Source organism: Phaethon aethereus, assembly GCF_964289735.1.
Source record: "Phaethon aethereus genome assembly, chromosome: 4".
Taxonomy (NCBI): domain Eukaryota; kingdom Metazoa; phylum Chordata; class Aves; order Phaethontiformes; family Phaethontidae; genus Phaethon; species Phaethon aethereus.
The window spans coordinates 18,487,937-18,511,578 of NC_138578.1; the positions used below are offsets into that span (position 1 = coordinate 18,487,937).

Genomic DNA, 23,642 nt, shown 5'->3' on the forward strand with positions numbered 1-23,642 from the left:
TAGCCACTGGAGACCAAAAAAGTTTTGCTAATGTATACAATATTAAGTAACTCATTAAAAACTAACTGTGATTTTTTAAATTTTTTTTTAATACAAAGCCAGTCCGGCTGGGTGCTAAAGGAAGACTGCTGCCATCTACTTCAGGAACTAAAATATACAGCATTTGTACTGTCATCTTGCAAACATTTTAATTATTTTAGGTGTAAGAGATCTGTGTCCTAGTAGGAAGTCATAGCATTCACATTCATTTCAGGAAACATTTGCCTCTTCCAGAACACAAACTACTCTTCCTTCAGCTGTTATCTACATGCACATTTGTAATGCTTTTCCACAGGCTTCTTGTAAATGGAGGTTCCTCCCAGTCCTCCATTTTGACAAACTACCCTCTCAGAGATGGCTGCAGGATCCCTTTTTCAACGAGGTGGGATTTCAGGGTTTTATACACGCTTAGTTGTTGTTCAGGCTGAAGTATCAACAGCTGTTTCAGCAACTTGCTGGGATTTGGACCCCTGTAAATGAAAAAACAATTTTTTTTTTTGTGAGCAGCAGCTCCAAAAAAACTTTTCAACAGCTTTCCATTTTCCTTTTGCTGCACAAACAATGCCTCCCCTCCTTTGGGGATGCTAAGTTACAGATTTCTCCCAGTCTATCTCCTCAGGATGCATGGGCAAGCATTACTGGCAAAGCACTCTCCTTCGCTCAATCTGAACAGGAACTAAAAAGCATTTCTTGTATTTGCTCTCAAGTAGGGATATTAAAAAGGCTTATGACAAATAAGATGCAGTGATTCGTCCTTAATCACTGTACAGTGATTTTAGTACACTTTTACTAATACCACTTTTAACATCAACAGATCTTTTTTTTTTTTTAGTATCTGTTGCCAGATAAGGTGTGTACTATTGAACTAAATGGAAAGTTGGCCAACTCAATTAAGAACACCATAAATTAAACCAAGTTTTTCTAAATAACAGCCTTATTTTTAGCTAGTCACTTATTTACAGTCTACTTCTAAGACGAACCGAATCTGAGGCAAAGAATCTGTTGCTGATTAGGCATTGAATAATTATTTAGCCATATGCATTTACAAAACAAAGCCTATGTACTTTGATCATACCTTGATCCCCCCTGCCCCAGGAACTAAAACGACTGACTTTAAGAGAACTTTCATTCCCATGATTTCTTCTTGACAGCTGGTGTGGTTCAGGGAAGATGAGAGTATTTTTATGGTTAAAGAGAGGAGACAACTTCTTAGTCTTTTTAGCTTAAACAGAAAATCCCAAGTCAAGAGAGCAAGAAATACTGAAACTTACAGGAAGAACTGCAGTCTTGCAACCTACAGGCTCTTCAGGAACCACACAGGGAAAGCAGATGCTGCAGCAACCCTCCTACCCAAAACCCCATCCTCGTACCTCCCTGTAATCAGTAAATTCCAGTAAAATCTCTAAGAGGCTGCTACACAAAACTTTCTGGTATTTAGGGTACACAAGTTACCTTTAACAGCATTGTTACCCTTAACAGATTTGTGTGAACCTACATAAATCTTAGGCAGTGACATACGTTTTCCTAATAGTTCTGTATTTGAAATCATTGCATAAATCAGATTTACAAACCAGCAATCTCCGGTATGCTAACAGCACGGAATATAACTTGTATGACGTAACTACGGTACAGCTCCAATGCAAGCTTAAGGAGTTAATACTGTAAAAAGCCCATACCTTATGAAACTGGTGATATAGACATGAACAAAAGTGGCCATCAAGTACTGACAATCAAAGCGATCCATTATCCCACCATGCCCAGGGATTGTGTCTGCGAAATCCTTTTGGGTGTGAAGGACGGGGAGGGGAAGGAGAAAAAAAAAAAGTCACGGTCAGTGATTCCAATGAAACACGCTAACCATCTATCACTTGACAGCAGTACATTAAGGCCACAATTAAGCTACGGTTTCACTGCACCGAGCCAACAGTTAGCAGGAGCCTCCTTTGCTAAAGGAGTGTTTAACTGAAAGGTGAGTCAAGGGGTGAGAAGAAATAGAAGAGACGAAGCAACTTGTCCACAGTATCACACAAGAGGGCAGCGGTAGGTCAGGTGCAGGTTTGCCAGTACTGAGTACTCTTGCGTGCCTATACAACATTTTGTAGCAAGCCTCTTAAGCTAATGGCTGTCGTCTCTTGCCTCCGCAGAATCTAATTCTCCTCTTTAATACCTTTATTGCTTTATCCTCTACTGGTAGCTGCCACTGAAGCACTTATTACCAGGGAATATACATTTGCTACAAGAGAAGCAGTAACCTGAGGGCTCTTTCCACCACCTAACACTGGTTTTGCAAGTCATACTGCCCATTCACTTGCCCTTTTTTTCCACTGGATTCTTGGTAACCATCGTTAAAAACCATAATGTGTGCATACATTATAAATACATTTAACAGAATCAAAAAACCCTGTAGTGAAAAAATTACCGCTACTTAAAAAAAAAATTTCTGATACAAACAAAGCTTGATACACTACCTTTGTGTTACCCGATCTTGTCTGTAGAACAGCTTTATCAGTCAAACTACCCTCATATATCCTTTTTGTCATCCACACTCACTCATGTACTCACTGGGTGAAAACCCTGACCTCAGCCATGCAGGGTGACTGCCAGCAAGTTAAACCAGTCCTGTGCCGGTGCCACTCCAGCCCTCCAGCGCTGGGCCAGCATGGAGTGTCTGACCTAACCAATGTGCTGCCTTCAGTAACAATTCCACAATATCCCTGTCTTCCCAAAAGTGCTTTGGTAACCACCTTGGGGCCCAGAAGTATTAAAAAAAAGAATAAAAAACTACTTTTTAGTGTTCTATTTTAAGAATAAGCGCTGCTTTTCAGAAGCATTTTTTCCCCCAAAAGCCCTCCTTCACACAGTCTTTTGCTACCTGGGCATACAGCTACGACAGCGCACAAGGCTCTAGCTAGGAAAGTGCTGGACAAGCTTCTTGGACCGGCATAAGAAAGAGAGGTAAGTACAAGCACATGTATGGGAGCTCAGCACAGACAGAGAGGTTTATATGCTTGTGTGCAAAGCACATGCCAAAACTGATGGACATGGGGAACAACAACAAGAACAACAACAAGCAACAGGATAAGAATTACAGCAGTCCTACCAAGACATAAAGAAGGTCAGGAGAAAATTTGGGGCTGCCCTCTTCCCATATTCCTGCTGCCACTTAATACCAGCCAGGGACAATACTGCCACAAGCAACAGCGCACACCTTGCAATAAACAGAGGTTAGCACGTCACATCATTTGCCAATACACACTCTGGTTACAAGGCAGCACAGTATTGGCAAAGGCAGCCAAACATCTCATGCTTTGGTGAACCTGACATGTCAGCATCTGCGTACGACACAAATACTACTGGTAAAACACAGCCAGCCACAATCTGAAGGGTAAACCACTGTCAGTGCTTCTTAGGCATCTACAGATTGCCTTTCATGTCAAGAATAATATCTCACATCTCGCTTGTCTAAACCATTTCTGCAACATGACTTGGAAGACTAATTATCAACCAAAATATGAAATAAAATTCTTAGATTTCCAACATTAAAGTCACGTGTTGATTATGCAAAGTTTTAAGAATAACACATACATATATCTGATAAAAGTACTGATAAGTACTGCCACTGATGCTAAAAAACAGGTCAAATACCATCGCACCTTAGTAGAAACACTAGGTACTACAATGAATTATTAAAAAAATAAAAACAAACCCAACCCACCAATTTATCTAATTCAAAGAGAAAACCAAACCAGAACCAGCTTACAGGAATCATTACATACCTTGATTTTGAAAGCTCTTTTAAATCCACTGGCGAAGAATCCTCCAAATGGCCCAATTAATGAGGCAAATGTTGACAGTGCAATGCTGTGCATCTGAAATGGGTACATGTTCACTGTTTCCTACAAGAAAAATAATTAGCACTGTATTTCAATATGTTTCATTTTAGGTACTTTAAGCTTAACGATTTCAAAATGGGGCTGTTAGCAAATTTCCACAAAGCTCCAGTTTTCCTGACACAAAGTAATACTGTAAAGAAAGGAAAAGTAGATGCATTGTAGAAAGCTGCTGAAAGGTGCGGTCATGTGAACAGGGTGAAGTATTTGGGATTGCTAAGAGCAGTTAACTTTAACAGACGAAGTGTTTTTCAGTCAATCCTGTAGCTGATCATAAAGAATATAACATACAATGGGACTCTAGTCTTTCCTAGCTCTGCTTTTCCAGCTCCATTTCCTGTAAACAAAGGAGCTTTCCACAAATTCCTAGTATTTCTATAGTAAGTGGCCCAATACTGTCCACAAACTTGTCACCCTCACGCAAATCACTGTCACTTCTTTCAAGTGCTCTCACAAGATAGATATGAATTTTGCACTGGTCTGCCATACTGTCACCTTGGCATACATACGGCAATAATAGCAGATGGAAGGTCTACCCCCATTAATACGTGGTTTGCATTTAAACAGATACTGCTCCCCTCAGCCTGTTCACAGACTTGAAAGTTGTTTTAATCCGTTCAAGTTCTTACAGATAAGAGAGACTTCACTGGCAACAGGTACTTGGCTTTTCTTCGTGACACAGATTAGAAAAAAAGAGGGTGTTTTTTGTTGCTTGGGGTGTTTTGGATTTGTTGGGGTTTTTTGGTTGGGTTTTTTTGTTTGTTTGGGTTTTCTGGTTTTGGGGTTGTTTTGTTGGTGTTTTGGCTTCCATCCAGCCCTGTAACTTAGCTTTGAGCACTTTCAAGTGAATGGTACAAACTCCAGCCTTTGAGGGAACACTATGCTAGCCTCATCCCTGAGAACAGCACACCTCACCTGGCAAGTCTTGATATCAACACCATCTGTAGCTAAAAAATCCTGTACCTTGTGTTTCTGATTTGCATCTCAGCTGGCCAACACCAATTAACTTCTTGACTACTTTGTGTAGTTATCTTAAGACACCTTTCTTTTAGGCTAAACTATTCAGGTGGTCAAGCAGAAAATTTTATGAGCTGGAATTACTAAGTCAATTTTGTTGGGAGAACACAAGGCTCAACATCTTTTGACATCATGCAAAATGTCTTCCAAACATAACATCTGGTCATATTTCTGAGAGAGAACATCAGGAACTGATTAACAGAGGGAAAACAAAAAACAGGCTGTTGCCCAAACAAGTAGATTCACTTTGACTTTATCTATAAAGAGTGCTAAAACTAATTCTCTCCTCGAAAGGCTTGTTAGAGCCTGACAAAAGTACTCCAGAAGTGCATGTAGAACTCCCATCTCTTTTTAGGGTTAACTGATAGCTCTCTATTAGGCTGGCACAGAGCTGGGTGTTCCTGTCTCCTCAGCCTTTACCAAAATACACAATATATCTGGACACAGTAAGATTTCTCTCTGCCCGGTCCACATTATGACTTTGTGCAGAAAAATCCTTGTTAAATTTGCAGTCAACTGCACAGTCCTTGAAGCAATAGTATGTTCATTTGTCATGAAAATATCATAGCTCTTTCCAGGTGTAATCCTGTTTTTTTAAGTACCAGCTGTAGCCATTAATTACTTTTAGTCTTAGGTTTGATTGCTACAGTTTCCAGTTTGTGCTTTCTTCTTGTAACCACATAAACTTTTCACTCTTGGTGTTACACCCCTGTAACCACAGGTAAAACCCACTGCCTTCCCTAGCACTGTGGACTCGGTCTCTGTGCTGAGCCGCTGCACCGGTGAGGGCAGCACTACAGAACCCACTCACTCTGCCTTTATGCCAGTCACCTCCTCTTTGCCCTAAAGGAAAGATAATGACAGGCTGCTTTGTTTCTATTTAGTATTCTCTTCCTGTTGGAGTGCCTCTGGAGCCTGTGATTCCGGAAGCACTGCTTACTATAGTAGGATAATTGATGACCTATTTCCTGACAGGTAAAGACACAACAGCTCACTTAAAAGAATTTGCAGGCTGGGTGTGAGGAAAAGGGTGGGTGACTACATTATGTGGAACTATTACTGGTACTCCTTTTTCACTCAGCACGTAAGTAATGGTACTAACACACAAGATTCTATGTGATGAAGAAAGTATGAATCCAATCCTAACAGCAGTTACACACTAGCTGAAAACAGAATGAAGTACAATAAGATTACTTAAGCTTGCTATTAATTCAGGCCATAACAAGCCTTTGTCCGTTTTCCACAAAAATTTCAAGGTTGGTCTTCAAAAGCAGATTTGCCTGCAAAATGACTAAGTGACATCCATTTCCAGCACAAAGAGAATACAGGCCACAAGAACACAGGCAGGTTTCCTCTGGTGACTCCAGCAAGGCATTTCAATTCTGCTTGGGTGACCACCTCCCCTATCTGAGCAACAGAGAGGCTCATGGTATCGATTCAGTTCTTACCCTTCAAGCCTTACCAGCATTCATAACACCTTTCTAAAAAGGTTTAGAAAACCATTCAAGCTAGGAAGTACAACTTCAATTTTAACCAAAGCCTTGTTTTTTTTCCTTACCCATCCCAACACAGCCTGAAGCAATGGTGGCACAAAGTACTTCTTCATCTGAAAGAGCTCTGAAGGTTCACACTCTGTCACAAATCTGTTGGTTTCACTGTTATATTCCACAGGGCAGACAAAGTACTGATGTTGAGCCAAAAAATAGGAAAACTGAAAAGCAAAACAAGAACTCCCGAAATAGACATTTGTTGTTACAGGCAAAAAAAAAAAAAAAAAAAAAAAAAAAATCACACTGTAATGGATAGCTTTGTCATCACAAGCTGAGGATAATGAAAATCTTTTCAATAACAGAGAGATGCAGAATAGAGTACAATCAGCCTGTTTAAGTTGGAGAATGCCTCAACAAGGCAGACAAATCTGGACATTCAATGCATTTAGCGATAATTTCCCAACTTCTTTTCCTTTTCCTATCTCTCAGATTCATATCTACTGGATGTTTCTGCATGATAAAATCCCACAACGTTGGCCACTCATCATTTCTTTGCAGTTCACTTCTCCATTAAAACTTGAACTATTGCTTCTACCAAGTTTGGCAGTTAGGAGTTCTGCTGACCTTGGTGATAAATTACTTATCAGAACAGTTACTGTATGCTGTTATTATCGTCTATGCATATCATCAGTGTAAACTACTTCTCAGGAGAAATGTCATTATAAAGTATGTAATATGAAAGTACTACTTTACAAAGCATAAATAATGTTATTAATAAACTTCAATTTCAAAATAGAGATGCCACTAATAGATAAAACAATTCCAGGTATAGTAACAGGAATGGCAAAAATTATCAATATAACCTATTCAGGAGCGGTGCAAGCCTTGCCTAGCCTTTCCAGCTAGTTACAAATTGGCAGAATTCTCTAGCCAAAAAAACCCTAACTGTTAGGCTTTCAGCAGTTTGAGATGACCAAATTTGTCAGTAATTGTACTTCAAGTAAAACAGGAAGTTGAAGACTGAACCTATACACGGGAAGTCCTGTGGTTACTTACAATAAATCCAAATACAACTGTGGAAAAGAAACCTCCAATGAATCCTTCCCAGGTCTTCTTAGGAGACAGCTAGGCACAAAAGAGATAGCGTTAGCCTCATCAGTTGCATCGCTGAACCCCTTTTTACTGGACCTTGATTGCAAAAATTAAGCTCCTACTTGGCTTTTCAAAGGTGTGTACGAAATACTGAATGTCGGCAGCTGCAGCCACTGAACATGATAAATAGAGGAGTATGGCTAGGACCTGTCCCAGGCAAGGAGGGAAAGTGCCACAGCTTGGTTGGTGGCACTGGGCAGCTTGAGGGAAAGCTCCCATCTGCTGCTGCTGTCTGGAGGCTGCTGCCTGCTTCTGGCCACAGCTGACCCAAATTAAGCAGCTGAGCTCCCTCAAGCAGAAGACTTGGAAACCTGCACACACGCAGTATGGCTCTGTTGGAGACCTCTGCTAGCAAGTGCGCATTCAGACAGTGGCAGAAGCCTGGGTGTTAGAGAACTACTGCTGGGGATGCTTCTCGGAAGACACTAGCTCAACTAGTCTATGTACAGATTGGCAAACTAATACCACAACTAACTGCAGGCCTAAAGAGACCAGCGTAGCAAGCTATTTTCTTCATCAAATTCTATCACGTTTTCAATTTAGGAGCAGTTTAATATCAGAACCAACTAAATACCCAAAAGTTAACATGGCAACACCATGAAAATAATAATTCATGGCTCTCTGTGGGGTCTTGCATATTCTACCAGTATAGGAAGATTACTACTTGAGACCTTCTCAGTGCTACATCAACGAGACCAGATGAGGAATAGGTATATATGACCTAGCAGCTTATTTCAAATTACAGTTTCTGTACAGTGAGCGTGCAGTTAAACCTGCACATGAAATTTTAAAGGGAAGTGATTATAAATGATGATGCAATAGGCTTGAACTGTATTATACTGTAATGTCAATATTGCATTCACATTAATCACAAATTACAAATCTTCAGAAACAGGATAGTCGATTTGTTTTTTTTAGCACAGATGTATGTCATGCAGTACGGCAGAAAGTTTTTTTTCCATGAACATGATTTTGAACAAGTATCAAAAATGCTATAAATTGTAAAAGTTTGTTAGTGAGGAAGTACATACCTTAATTAATGGAGTTCTGCCAAAAAAGAACCCAAAAATGTAAGCAGTAATGTCATTGCAGATAACACTTGAAATTGGAACCAGAAACCTAGAGAAAGACATTAAAAGTTTTATGGGGAAAAAGAAAAGCTGCCCAAACCTAAACACAGGACAGAAATTGAAACAGCAGCATTTCTTTCTGGGAAATTTTTCTGCGGTATTTAGAAGGAATTATGTTTCATAATGCGTTCACTTAGTTCCCCTGTGAGCACTATATTTAGCTATACTGGTTTTAGTCTTCAGGTAGTCAAGATCATTACAGATCCATGTTAGTTCAAGTTAAAATACGATTTTGATGCATGAGCTTAAAACATGAACAGGCTGGCTTTTTCCTATCAGGCTTGAAGACTGGTACCACAGTTAAGAAGAAATCAACAGATATATCAACATATATAAAAACATGTTGATGTCATTGGTAACATCAAAGCAAGCAAATTCCTTGTCAAGTTTAATGATACCTAAATTTAAAAAAAAAAATTTTTTTCCTCTTGTCAGTTTGGAGCAGCCTGTGTTAGCTTTCTAAGTGTTCTTTGCATGCAGACTGCATCTGAATTTGTTACTCAAGCCTGGTAACCTCTTTTTTTTCCTTTTCAAAGCAGGGATGTATTAATAAGATAAAAGTTAGACTTTGTGACCATCTGACAAATTGCCTAGCACCAGTGGAAATACGAAATAGTAGGCTAGCAAGCCAATTAGGTTCAGGTTTTGGCACATGAATATGATCACTATGAAAAGAATTTGTTTATACAGCTTTGTCAAAGGCTTTGGGTTTTCTTTCTGTGAGTATTTCTTTTCTCCAATAATCTCACCAGTTGTACACATATCAGGAAAAGAAAACAGAGAACATGCAGTATTATGTCTTTAGAAGAACACAAATCATCTTGTATGTGCTTCTTCCTTCTTCCCCAACTTGTAATTTACCCTGTCCCTGAAGAAGTGGGGGGTGGGAAAACACACTCTCCTCTTTGAGGAGCAGTTTAAAGTAATTAACTTTAACTGCATCATCAGAATTTAATATATCACTGGAAATGGGGCATTAAGATGACCCAAAAATATCCACTACTTAAACTCTTACGTGTTTAAGTATTTTAAGTATTCTGAATTTATGTGAGCAGGGAAGGTGGCAGGGAAGGCGGCCATATTGGGGATTTCAAATTAAATTGTCCAACTTCAATAGCTCTGAGCAACCTGAAGCTCCCAAGTATTGAAAAAGAATTGCTGGATATTTATCTGCTCAGCAAAATGCTATGGAAACTATTTCACCAAGCATGCAAGCAATCCTATTCCTTGCAAATAAATGAAGTGGTTGTTCAAAACTATCATACTTGTGGCTGCCAATCTAGTTAAAGACGTTTCTGCTTCCTCTCCTGTATCCTTTAGCTCATTGCTCCCAATTCCTCCAACTCCCCTTCCAACTAGACATTAATGCTCCTTTAATTTGTTCCGCTTTAACTGTTCCTGAGATTATTCCCTAACTAGATTTATGTAAAAGAACCAACCTTTCAATGCAATAGAGTTACAAATCAGTTTATTACTGTCCCCTTACCAGATCATGCCTTCAAAGAGATTTTGGATGACAAGATGAGATTGAGTTACAGTGATCAGCAAAGTGACATGAGTCCATGCGAACTGTTAACAATGCAACAACACAACAGTTAGTGAAAACACCAATCTGTACACCTTGATAAATACTGGCATGTCAGCTACAGGAGCTACTTAAGAGTTCACAGGAAAGACTAGTTCTAGTGATAATGCAAGAGATGTGTGCATACAGTATATCACAAGTCAGCTGGCTTTCTGAAGCAAGTACTGAAACTTTAACAGGTTTCCCCATCACTTACCTCCACCCAGAATTTTTTTAACATGCAGTTTAACATCTGATTTAATAAGACATACACCTTCAGCAAGAAAGCAGCAAGGAAGCGTAAGCAATGTGATATTCTGTATATACGTATAACAGACATGTTAGAACTGTAACAATAAAATGGCAATGAACTACTCATGAAAGAGTCATGTTACATAGATGTGAATATCTCTCATAACAGAATATCAGTTCTCTTATGAAACATGAAAATTCTCAGCATTAGCAAAAACAATGTTTTAATTTTTATGCACATGGTCATTTAAACAGTCATTTTCCTCAGTATTACTGTACGTACTTGGTGTTTAATCTGTAGCACCACTGTAAAATAAAGCGTTTTCCAAACAGTTTACCAGTAAATATTCTACAATAGATTTTATTTTGTAAAAACTTTTAAATCAAGAACTGGTAGTTTTTCCATGAAACACCAAATTTAAGCACTCTAAATGTCTGAGCAATTTAACACTCCAAATGTCCTAATTTAATTATCTTATCAATCACATGTGTTTTCCTATGGCAGACAGCATCTACTTCCAGTTAAGACAACTCAAGAAGGCTGAAAAGGGAGGTTGCAAGAACTGGCCAAAGGTTTCTGAAAATATTACCTGTTGGTTAATTAGAGCATCTCTGCAGCAATTTTTTTTATATTTGTACAGTGATATTGGAACACCACCTAAAATCAAATGGCAACTTTCCTTGTCTGTCCAAACACTGTGTTACCACACAGTGGATACATGGCTTCCCTCTGTTTTACTGCAATTCTTAAGTAGTCACACCATAATGTTTTCTGGGCAGGTGCCAGGTCATATGACTGACACGACATTTTTTCTGCCTTCTTACCACAAGGGGAAAAAGGAAAAAAAAAACCATAGAAAATTAATATATTTATCTTATGCCAATCTGAAGATGAGGAATTTTTTTGTCAGATTAGAAGTTAGAAAACATCCCTCCTAGAAAAGTTGCACCTTCCTGTCAGGCAAGTTCTCTCACAAACAGGATAAATTTTGAGTAAAAGATTTTTTTTTTACATGCTCATACAGGGCTCAGCTAAGTCCTAGTCTAGAATTAAGGATCCTCAATGGTAAAGTGCTACCTAAAGCACTGTAGAAACAGAGGGGTTAATTGCATCCCTGGAGCTTTAGGAAATCTTTAAGGTTGTACAATGCCCTGACTGCTGAAGTTCTCTAAAGACAAGAGCTGTACTGCATTACTGTTTTACTGTTGCTTCTAATCATTCCTAAATATAGAAGGGGGGGGGGAGTGGGTCAGGTTTTTGGGGGGGGGGTGGGTGTTTGTTTGTTTTGTTTTTTTACCTCTGATGTTACAAAATTAGTTTTTGACCTATAAGACACATAGAAGAAAAAGGTTCATTCTCTTGATTAGCTACTATGCTGTTTATTAGGTGGACAAATAAGAGATGAGAACACTTACTTCTTTTAATAGATTAACAATCTATTGAGGCACAGCAGAGCAGAAGACCAAAACTGCTGTTAAGTGTCACAGACTATATCTTCCACGTAGGGGTTAAGATCAAGTTCCCTTCATAGCACTTCAGTAGGGCCTCTACAAAGTAACACTTAAGTCACAAAATCCACTTCCCACCCTACGCTGAACTATTTGGCATCAGACCTGGGAGGGAGATGTACACCCCTTTCTCTAGGAATCTCTTTCATATCAGCCTATCACTAAGGGAAATGTATCATGTTGTATATGCAGAAGGCCTCACCAATGACAGCTTGTATTGACTGAAATGCCACATCCCATGATATTATAATAAACTGCAAGGTGAACGGATACTGAACAGTCCAACATCACTTGATTTCATGTTGCTGTGTGTTTAAGCACATTTCCCACACCCCTCTTCCAAGCTATTTTGTGAACATAGGGACATGACTGTTTCTAGTGGCATTCATAATGTGAGTGACCACAGCAAAATGGGTAATACACACCATGTAAAACTGCAGACGATAATGTTTCTTCACTAAACTCAAAACAAACATGCAGAAGCCTGTAAAACAAAGGAAGTGTATTTTGTACCATCTTATATTTAATAACACTGAACTGTGATATACCAGTAATTCTCTTCCCTTGAAGCAGCTTTTAATCCTTCTGCTTGTATTTGCTTGTATTCAGTTAAGCGTACATATAAAAGTATTCCCATTAGAACACAAGACTTAGTTAACATCAGTAAAAAGCATCCATTTCATTACTTATAAGGTCTCATCATAGACATCGATTTTTAGATGAGACCACCACCTTTAAAAATCACGCAAAAACCAGGTCTACAAGCTGGTTTTGAATAAATAACAAAAATAATTGAAATTAAAAGACCAGCTTGCCACTTTCCCCCAGACAGGCATATGGCTGCATGCAACGCAAGCATGAAGTGTGGCCATTGAAGAATTCAACTGACCAAAAGAAACATTCTGGGTGGCTAATGGAGCACCTCTTCTCCCCTAGGGAAACTTCCTGCGCCACCTGGGCTCAGAGGCCCTCAAAAGACCCTTAACCATGGGGACAGCCCCTCAGTGACCCCATAATCCCAATGTGACAACTGCCAAGGGTCTCCACGACACTCTGCTTCCTGCTTTTGCTCATGACTGGCTTGTCTCATCTCTGCCCTCGCTGCCCTTCAGCAGTCATGAGGCATAAGTTAAGTTAGCTTCCTCAAGCCAAAGCCAGCTGAAAAAGGTCAAGCCTTGCAAAGCTGGTTTCAAGTTTGTGATCTGAGCACTGAGTAGAATTTTTATCTGGTTTATAAAAAAAATTAACAACAGACAGACTTCTTCACGAAGAACAGGTTTCTTAATATATTTCACAAGTATTTGTAGCATAGCAGTCTCCTGTCCCTTAGGCCAATCTGAGTCTTCAATTGATTTAATTTTAGGCTAAAGTAATATTAGCCACAATGCTGAAAACACAGTGAACTATATTTACGTGTTCACAAAGCAATACCACGTAAGACTGAGAGCTTATGTCTCCTCTTCCTAGAGAAGAGGCTTTTAAAAAGTCTTTCTTTGGATAGGGAGGAAACGCTATCCATGAGGCAAGCATCTGAATATCTTGCAGACAAAATAAAGCCTCAGGCATTTTGAATAATCAGTTTAAAATAGATCAGTAAATCTTATTGCTGTAGACCTAGCAGAACACTTGCACAATAAAGCATCAACCCAGCACAGCAATTACACAGACAAGTCATCTCCACAGACTGCCAAAATAGTGTTCATGTATTCAGGTACTGAGCCCCAGTTCTTCAGCGATCAAAATTAATTCATGACAGCTTCTCTTGAGTGCTATTAGCTCAATTTTCTCAAGATCATCTACTTGTTTAGGCTGCTTTCTTCACAGCAAACACAAAATTTATATTCATCTTTTCACAGGAAAAAAAATGGAACTGCAAACACCTAATTTCCTTGAACATCAAGAGGAAAAAGAAACTGAAAGTGCATAAAGCTGGGGAGCAATTTTTTTTTTTTTTAAATAAGCACAGAAACAAATACAGCACAAAGTTCATTCTTTTTTGCAATTTCCTACACTTACCTGTTAAATAGAGTGCAAATGATATAAATCTGTGGTAACGAATTAGGAATTGAAGCTGTTCTCTTCTCTGAACAAATGTAGCGAAGTAATCAGCTACAGTCTCTCCATAAAAGAAGTAGTTCACACACAGCAAAAAGTACCTACAACGTAAAACAGCTAGCAGTTATTTTAACAAGATAATATATATTGTCATTCTTAAAAACAAAACAAAGAAAAAAACACCACAAAAAACACCCCACACAAAAGGAAAACCAGAAAGATACGAAAGAGATGTGATAAAAATAAAATTCAGGTATAAATCCACTCTTATACTTCTGGGTCAGTGTCTCCTCTGACAAGCCAATATTTGTAATTTACTTTTTCTAAAGCAACTGCACTAGAAAAACAAACACATTCTGCAGGATACAGTTGGAAAATTCATTTCACCCTTAACTACACTATTGAATACTCCACACCTATGCAAGTCCTTTTCAGATATTCTAAAAGTACAGAACAAAGATCTGCTATCTATATCTATCGGCTCTATATAAGAGGGACATTGTCCTAAGTACCCAGGATTTGCCAGAAAAATTAATCCCATCTTTCGGCTTTCAGAAGATCCCCCAACACTATATTTTATGCAGTCCTGTGATTAAGTACATAATTGGAAAGGATCTTAAACCTGTATGTTATTATTTTAATTTTCTGTGTGTGTGAAGAGGAGCCTTTAAGGTACCTGTTCTATTTATTTCTTGTGCCAGGTTAACAGCCAAGAAACCCCCAAAATCAAAGCAGTTCAGATAACATATAGCAGGTGATTATTTGGCTATGCATATTTTTAGATAGCTTACACATGCTCGTTTCTGACTTAAAGCATATATGCATGCATACATATATGTGTACATATACACATATTCATAACAAGGAAAAAAATTGAAGTAGTAAAAGGCCAACTGACTTGTCCAAGTTCACAGGTAAAAGACAACTACAGAATCCTGTATTAGAGACAGATGTCAAGTTTTATATCTGCACATGACCTACAAATGAATCCTGTCATTCCACCATGACAAGATATGAAGAACATGAAGTTTTAAGTTTTATACCCCCACTTATTGATGTTCTTGCTTGCTACTCACCAGCTGAGGGATCTAAACCATGGCAAATCATATGAGTGGTAGACTCTGTAGCCTATAGTAATGATTTCATGGTAACACTTCACTTGGATGCTTAAGACCTAAAATAAAAGAAATAAAAAAATATGTAAATATGCTGCAGTTGTTTCTTAAAAGCAGTCAGTAGTACTGCAACCTGCATTAAGGGGAGAAATTATTCAAATTCCACACAGAAAACAGACACCTTCAGACACCTTCAAAGCAAGCCCAAGGAAAACTAAAGCTCCATTTAAAACTGCCCAAAAACCTCAAAATCACTAGGCATCCTGAGAAAAAACACATTGGGCTAGCTGCAAGAATACACTTATGAAACAAGGGAAAGCTCATGACTTTTCATCATTAAAACAGTTTGGCAGCATCAGGTCAAAAGTACTTCCTGTAAAAGAAGGCTCTTCTATTGCTTTTGGTGAAGTTTTATCTTTAAATTGAATTTAAGAAATATTTTCTAGACCCAATGGAAAAAACTAGCTGTGGAACACAACTTGGACACCCAGGTTTTCCACTTGCAAGCATCTCATTAAGGGTGATTAGCATTGATGATTAGAAGCAAAGCTCGTCTAACCCAGGTCTGAATGTCACACCCTCCATGGCCTTCATTTTGTTTTGCTGATGTCACTACTTCAGTGCTTGCCCATGTAAGTATGGTAGTATGTCCTGTCAGTCTTTGGGCTCCAAAGGACTCTGCCAGTTTTGTCTAATCCACAGTCACCAAGCAGACCACCCTGCCCAGATGTCAAGTATTGCCAAATACAGGTCATCAGTAATCCCGTGCAGAGGCAGGAGTAAGAACCTACCCACACCGATTGCGCATGTCAGTGTGCTAGGCTTTGCAGTATTCTATTACCACCTGTATTCATGAATAAATTTCATCTTGCTCAACATGTAAACACAGTTTAAAACAGTCTTACATCACCTCAGTGAGTTAATTTTGAAGCTCCCCTATCTCATGCTCTTTCTTCTGCTTGGCCTACATTATAAACTTCAATGCTATACGCAAAAGCAACATTAAAAGATTGCACCTTCCAGTGGAAAAGGACACTAGGGTTCAACGGCATGGAAGCTTGTGCCTCTTACCTTAGTAGCAAGCAAACATAAAACATGCCTCCCAACTTTTTAGAGCAGCCTCTGGGCTTGTCCTCCAAACTTCACTGGATTACCCTACCTACAAGTCTCTAGGTATTTTCTGTCTCAGTATTAAGAATTGGTTTTAGCACAACTCTTGTTTAAATGTAAGGTATGTGATTCCAGTGAAATGAAATAATCCATGAGCAAAAAGTTTGTTCCCTCCATTCTTCTTTTTACATAGTCTCAAATGTCAACTTTATGAACAGTTTATTATATTAGAAGACAGACTTTTTGGTTCACCTCTTGATAGCTTTGCCCATGATTGCAACCTCAGAGTATACCATGAATATACCAAATCATGCTGCCAACTGATTAGTTCCTTTTTGTTTGTTATCATCACTCTCAAGTGTAACTGACTACTAATGGAAGGACTGTGGAAAAAATATCTCTCTACAATGACCTACACATTAAAGGCACTTTTTTTGTTGTTTTCTTCTTTTGTTGTTTTCATTTAAAAAAATCCTCCACCAGTGAAACAATTAATTACTAGTTTGTTATGTCATTCACCTGAAAACAGGAAATATAAACCAGACTAATTCAGATGTAGAGACTGTAATGCAGACCACAGTACTAGTGAAACAGCATTCCAGTCTTTCAAGACAATTCAGGGGAAAAAACCGAGAGTTTATGACCTTTGGAAGAAGGGGCAGGCAACTCAGGAAGACTACAAGGTATCGTGAGGTTATGCAGGGAGAAAATTAGAAGGGCCAAAGCCCAACTAGAACTTAATCTGGCTACTGCAGTAAAAGACAAAAAAAAAAAGTTTCTGTAAATACATTAGCAACAAAAGGAGGACTAAGGAGAACCTCCATCCTTTATGGGATGTGAGGGGAAACATAGGGATAAAGGATGAGGAAAAGTCTGAGGTACTTTATGCCTTCTTTGCCTCAATCTTTAACAGTAAGACCAATTGTTCTCCAGGTGCCCAGCCCACTGAGCTGTCAGACAGGGGTGGGGAGCAGAATGAAGCCCCCATAATCCAAGGGGAAACGATTCACAACTTCCTACACCACTTAGATACACACAAATCTGTGGGGCTGATGGGATCTATCCAAGGATACTGAGGGAGCTGGTGCTCACCAAGCCACTCACTAAGCCATTTTCAATCATTTATCAGCAGTCCTGGCTAACCAGGAAGGTCCCAGCTGACTGGAAATTAGCAAATGTGACACCCATCGACAAGAAGGGCCAGAAGGGGGATCTGGGGAACTACAGGCCTGTCAGTCTGACCTCAGTGTTGGGGAAGGTTATGGAGTGCATCATCTTGAGTGCCATCACATGGCACATACAGGACACCAGGTGATCAGGCCCAGTCAGCATGGGTTTATGAAAGGCACATTCTCTCTGACCAACCTGATCTCCTTCTATGACAAGGTGACCCACTTAGTGGAACGAGGGAAAGGCTGTGGATGTTGTCTACCTCGCCTTTAGTAAAGCCTTTGACACCATTTCCCACAGCATTCTCCTGGAGAAACTGGCTGCTCATGGCTTGCATGGGTATACTCATTGCTGGGTGAAAAACTGGCTGGATGGCCGAGCCCAGAGAGTTGTGGTGAATGGAGTTAAAGCCGGTTGGTGGCCGGTCACGAGCGGTGTTGCCCAGGGCTCAATATTGGGGCCAGTTCTGTTTAATATCTGTCTCAGTGATCTGGATGAGGAAATTGAGCGCACCCTCAGTAAGTCTGCAGATGACACAAAGCTAGGTGGGAGTATTGATCTGCTTGAAGAAGGAAGGTTCTACAGAGGGATCTGGACAGGTTGGATTGATGGGCCAAGGCCAACTGTATGAGGTTCAACAAGGCTCAGTGCCAGGTCCTGCACTTGGGTCACAACAACCCCATGCAATGCTACAGGCTTGAGGAAGAGTGGCTGTAAAGCTGCCTGGTGGAAAAGGACCTGGGGGTGTTGGTCAACAGCCAGCTGAATATGAGCTGGCAGTGTGCCCAGGTGGCCAAGAAGGCCAATAGCATTATGGCTTCTATCAGAAACAGTGTGGCCAGCAGGACTAGGGAAGTGATCATCCTCCTGTACTCAGCACTGGTGAGACCACACCTCAAATACCATGTTTGGTTTTTGGCCCTTCCCTACAAGAAAGACACTGAGGTGCTGGAGCACATCCAAAGAAGGGCAACAAAGTTGGTGAAGGATCTAGAGAGCAAGTCATTTGAGGAGCAGCTGAGGGAATTGAGGTGTAGATGTGCTGCTTAGGGACATGGTCTAGTGGTGGACTTGGCAGTGTTAGGGTTATGGCTGGAGTCGATGATCTTAAAGGTCTTTTCCAACCTAAATGATTCTATGAATACAATCCAAAAGGTGTTTCACAGGCAGCCATGAAAAAAGTAAAAGCACATTTTTGACAGTTAAACTAACTTAGAGTCAAAAATCAAAGCAGTTACCCAGAAGTACCAATTTCAGTGTTTTAGAAGTCACATCCCTGCTTGTTACTTGCCATTACTGGGAAAGATAGTTAAGCCAGTATTCAATAAAAATGCCAGCAACAGAAATGATGGAAAGAAGCAGTAAAGGCTGACCGGGTATGCAGGGTGTATTATTATTATTATTATTATTATTTATTTCACTTCATTACTTAAAAATGCACTTCATCTCCATACCTTGGGAATGGGATCTAGCTCCATTCTACAGATAAACCCAAAGCCACAAGGCAGCCCTGCAGAGAAGTAGGGAATTAATGCAGCATGCCTGAGGAAAGCCTTTCAGTGCCAGTCACAGACAGCAGACCAGAGTTGCATGCTTTCCTCAGCCTGAAAAGTAAAACTCTTGTGTCTTTGTTTTTTGGGGGGTTTGGGGTGTTTTGCTTTATTTTGTTTTTTAAAAACAAACCTCAAAGAATGTAACAGTGGGCGATGGGAACTGGTCAAGGAAATGGATGACAGTAGTTTAGTAAACTTCAAGGAAAAAACTGTTCAACTTTAACTTAGAGTTACTTTAATTCCTACTTTTGAAAATTAATTACAGTATATAAGAAGTCCTTAATCAACAAGGCCCAGTTGTGAATCTGTCCAGTGGTTTTCAAAAATATTTACGTTTACACAAATAAAAGACAAATTGCTCTGAATTCTCTGTGCAGTTTGCTTTCAGCTGTCTTATGCACAATGAACAACGGGATCAAGTAACTCTTGCATGGCAGAATGTATTTAAACAAACTTACCAGAAGCATCAGCATAAACGATCCCAGGTATATGACCAGAAAAAACACAGAAATCATAGCTAGAGTGAGAATTCCACGAATCCACCAATTTTTCCATCTATTTTAAAAAAAGATAATAAAAAGCAAGCAGTTATACGTGAACATAAATGCCACTTCCTTTACTAACTAGAGATAAAAGCATATTAAAAACAGTGGGAGTTCCAGAAATTTTCATGCTTAATAAAACACGTAGCAAGAAACACAGAATAAACCAACTATCCAACTAAACAGGAAACACGGTAAACGAAATTAATGTTAGCCACATTTCTTCTTCCCCCAAGCTCTCCTCCATCCTCTGCCAAATGTGATTTCAATGAAATGGATCTACCCCATATTGAAGCTGCTGTGAAAATACATCAGGACCCTCAAAAAGCATCACATAATCAGCAAGATTGATGGGGACCCAGCCATATAAAGGCTTACATATGAAAGAAAGGCTGCCAGGTAAAAAGCATAGGATTCTTTAAGGAGTAAGACACACAAAAAAAACCAGTCCATCACTAACTTTCTGCAGCAGCAAAGTAGCTATTTTGCCAGGTATAGGGTTTTCTATTGAAAGCAGGCCTGTGCCCTAGTGAGTGCTGGAACCGGGACAGGAAAACCTGTGACAATGAGGGGTGATGGGTCAAACTAGCTATACTCTTTTGCCCTGGTAGACCTTTGCAGTTGCTTGTGGCTACTTAAGGGAAGCAGAATAGAAATTCCTGTTACCATAGAATCATTTAGGTTGGAAAAGACCTTTAAGATCATCGACTCCAACCATAACCCTAACACTGCCAAGTCCACCACTAAACCATGTCCCTAAGCAGCACATATACACATCTTTTAAATACCTCCAGGGACGGTGACTCAACCACTTCCCTGGGCAGCCTGTTCCAATGCTTGACAACCCTTTTGGTGACGAAATTTTTCCTAATATCCAATCTAAACCTCCCTGGCACAACTTGAGGCCATTTCCTCTCATCCTGTGACTCATTACTTGGGAGAGGAGACTGACACCCACCTCACTACAACCTCCTTTCAGGTAGCTGTAAAGAGCGATAAGGTTTCCCCTGAGCCTCCTTTTGTCCAGGCTAAACAACCCCAATTCCCTCAGCTGCTCCTCAAACGACTTGTTCTCTAGACTCTTCACCAGCTTTGTTGCCCTTCTTTGGACATGCTCCAGCACCGCAGTGTCTTTCCTACAGTGAAGGGCCCAAAACTGAACACAGTACTTGAGGTGCAGAATGCCTTCTTTGGAAAAAATAAGAGTTCTTTTTTAAAAAAAACAAACAATTGGGAAGTCTTTGCTGTGGTTTGTTTTGTTGTTTGTTTGGGGTTTTTTTTAATTTCTAGAGTAACCAAATATTTCCCCCCCACACACACACTCCTGCCCCCAAAGGCCAGTATCAGGAAAAATCAAGAGCCCAGTTAATTTGGAAAACAAAACAAAAACAAAACCAGAAAAAAACCAAAACCCCAAAACAAAACAAAAAACACTCATCAACTGCTCCACTCTGCCATGAAAATGTTTCTAGATATCAACAGCCTGTATTTTATTGTTCATATTTCTTTTCAGTAAGTTTTTCTCCTCTTTTCCCCGTGCTTTTCCCTTCAAGAATTTTGCCTCTAAAAGTACACTGAACCAATTAATCACAAGTTACTGCTAAACACAGAAAACTCTACTATAGCTTAAAGAAATTCTTTCTAATGTTTTGCTTCGTAGCAGTCTTGTGTTTCATTACTGCATCAGTAGATACACTTGATTCAGGGGGCGCTGTTAGTTTTGCATCATACTCCAGTTTTAACGTAAACTTCAGCTATATTAATTTGATTTTCAAGGATGTTATTCACTGGCAGATTAATGACAGCTAAAGCCACTAATTGGATTTGCTTTTAAGTATCAGAACAAAGGCACAACAGGCTTTATGACAACAGATGCTTTATGTTGCTCTTTTGCGTGGGCTATAGAATAGCAGCTTTCTCCTAGTGGCATATCTATAGTGAGCAAGTCTCCGTTAGAAGAATCCAACTTCCATGAAGAATAATGTTAAAATACGACATAGTATCTTGAGGGTGTTGACAAGCGCAGCACTGGAAAGACAGCTTTAGTAAGACAATAAGCTCCAGAACCTAGGAAGCCACCTGACAAGTTTATTGTATCCTAATCTCCACTGGAAAGTTACGGATAGTATTTCCTCTAAAGACCAAATACAAACAATATTCCTGAGAGTTACAGTGCAACTCACTCATGTTGCACATTATGACAACAGTTACATTGGGACTGCCAGTTACTAAACTAGCGGGTAATTTTGAGTCTAGCATTCATAAAGCACCAAGAATTTAATTTTGCACGCAAAGCACCTTTGTGCAAATGTTCCAATAAAGAATTGCAAGCATGTGAAACAGGAAAGGTTTCGCTTGTGCCTTGGTGGCAGGCTTTGAGGTATCACCATGCAAGTACCCTTTGGAACAAGTTGGACATCTAAGACTTCCACAATGTTTAACATGGTAAGAAAACTCTGAAAGTGAAAGGAACCAGATACTCCTTACCGTGTGATGGCAGATCACATTCTGCTCACAGCTGGTGCATTTTAGAAGCATGCTTTTTGAAACTTGGGAACAATATGTTTGTTTATAGCTCCCAGACATCAGAACAGAAACAGATTAGAAAAGGAACAAGTCAAAAAACTGTAGCTTCACACTGCTATTTGAGATACCTACTGGAGATCAGTTTTTTTACAAGGACTTGGAAGTTTTTAATTGTAGTCTGGATTGGAAGTCCCTCTTCTGACTCTTACAAGACACAAGCTGTGTCTAAAATACTCATTGTATATTGCTTCATTTGTTATGTTGAGCATAAATTATACATGATATACACATTACCTAAATGCTTTTTCACATTAGTGAAAAAAAAGTGTAATGCAAATTACCACCTTCAAAAGGAATTGACTGATCACGTGTTGTAAAGGGACTGTATGAAACTATTATACTAGGAACTTTATTCATTAGCCTCCATGTATATACAGGTCCCCATGATTATCTATCTATACACATAAACACACTCCTGCATCTGCTAGCCCTTAAGCGCCTGTGAACACGGGTTGGAAGCAGAAACCTAACTTTGCAAAGAGACGGCAGGAAAAAATTAACTGTTGCTTTAAAAGGTATGAAAATAAAAGCCACATTGTATTTTGCTGTAAAGAAAAACTATTTAGAAGTGGAAATGCTGTCACAAAAAGCTAGCAAAGCTCATCCAGAAAATTTACACTTCTTCCCTTTCCATTTATACACAAATACCAACCACCCCTACCTTAACCTTGGATGTAGGAAATGAGTTTATTATAACCCTCAGAAATAGCTATTCTGGATATCAAACCCAATGACTATTCTTTAGCCCATTTTATTGCAATGCTCAGACTAAGCAATTGCAAATGTTTATGTGAACTGTAGCTAAACATTGCAGCGGTTTACTTAGAAGTGCATGCAACGGGCCATCTTCAGGTATATGCAAAAAATATTACCCTGAAGGGACTCTCAAAATATAAATAAGTAGTGATATCCAGTAAAAATTTATCCTTAAATTTTCATGTGTATCATATGAAATTTAACACTGCAGTACAATCTGTAAGAATTAAAACAGCAACATAATCTGTAAGAATTTTAGCCAGCAGCTGTTAAATTTGAGAGCTATTTGGTTTACTATACCTGGCAGACAAGCCTGACAAAGCCCTTTTGAGGATTTCTGGAGTGCTGTCTGTTGGTGGAGGAACATCAGGAACATCTGAATCACTTCTAAGATCCAACTCACCAAGTCTTTCTTCCAAATCCACTTCCTATGACAAAAAAAAAAGAAAAGAAAACCAACATAACATGCAAGATTATTAGTTATTATGTCAGAAAACAATATTCAGAGTCACAAACATTACTTTAGGAACTGATATAATCTACATTACCTTCTAAAAAGACAACAATGGTGTACTAGTGAAACCATAGTTCTTGTAGGAGAAAAATGTATCCCAGTAAGTGTTTATAAGAAGGTCAGTACTCAGATGTTGTGACATTACCTGCTGTGCTCAAGAAACGTCATGTTCTAGGCACTTTTTCAACCCAGGTACAT

The 23,642-nt window shown here is 39.3% G+C and overlaps 1 protein-coding gene across 1 annotated transcript; it reads right to left on the reverse strand.

The window, feature by feature from the left end:
• Positions 1 to 379: 379 nt before the first annotated feature.
• CDS1 (CDP-diacylglycerol synthase 1) lies at positions 380 to 23,352 on the reverse strand (the record flags this gene model as incomplete). Its single annotated transcript, XM_081999260.1, has 12 exons — positions 23,231 to 23,352; positions 19,505 to 19,601; positions 15,175 to 15,272; positions 14,060 to 14,199; positions 12,469 to 12,527; positions 10,205 to 10,287; positions 8,620 to 8,707; positions 7,493 to 7,561; positions 6,505 to 6,657; positions 3,816 to 3,935; positions 1,716 to 1,819; positions 380 to 509 (listed from the first exon to the last, which is right to left on the reverse strand). The coding sequence occupies exons 2-12, from the start codon at positions 19,559 to 19,561 to the stop codon at positions 380 to 382; spliced, it is 1,101 nt and encodes a 366-aa protein (XP_081855386.1). The 5' UTR covers positions 19,562 to 19,601; positions 23,231 to 23,352.
• Between the last annotated feature and the right edge of the window lie 290 nt (positions 23,353 to 23,642).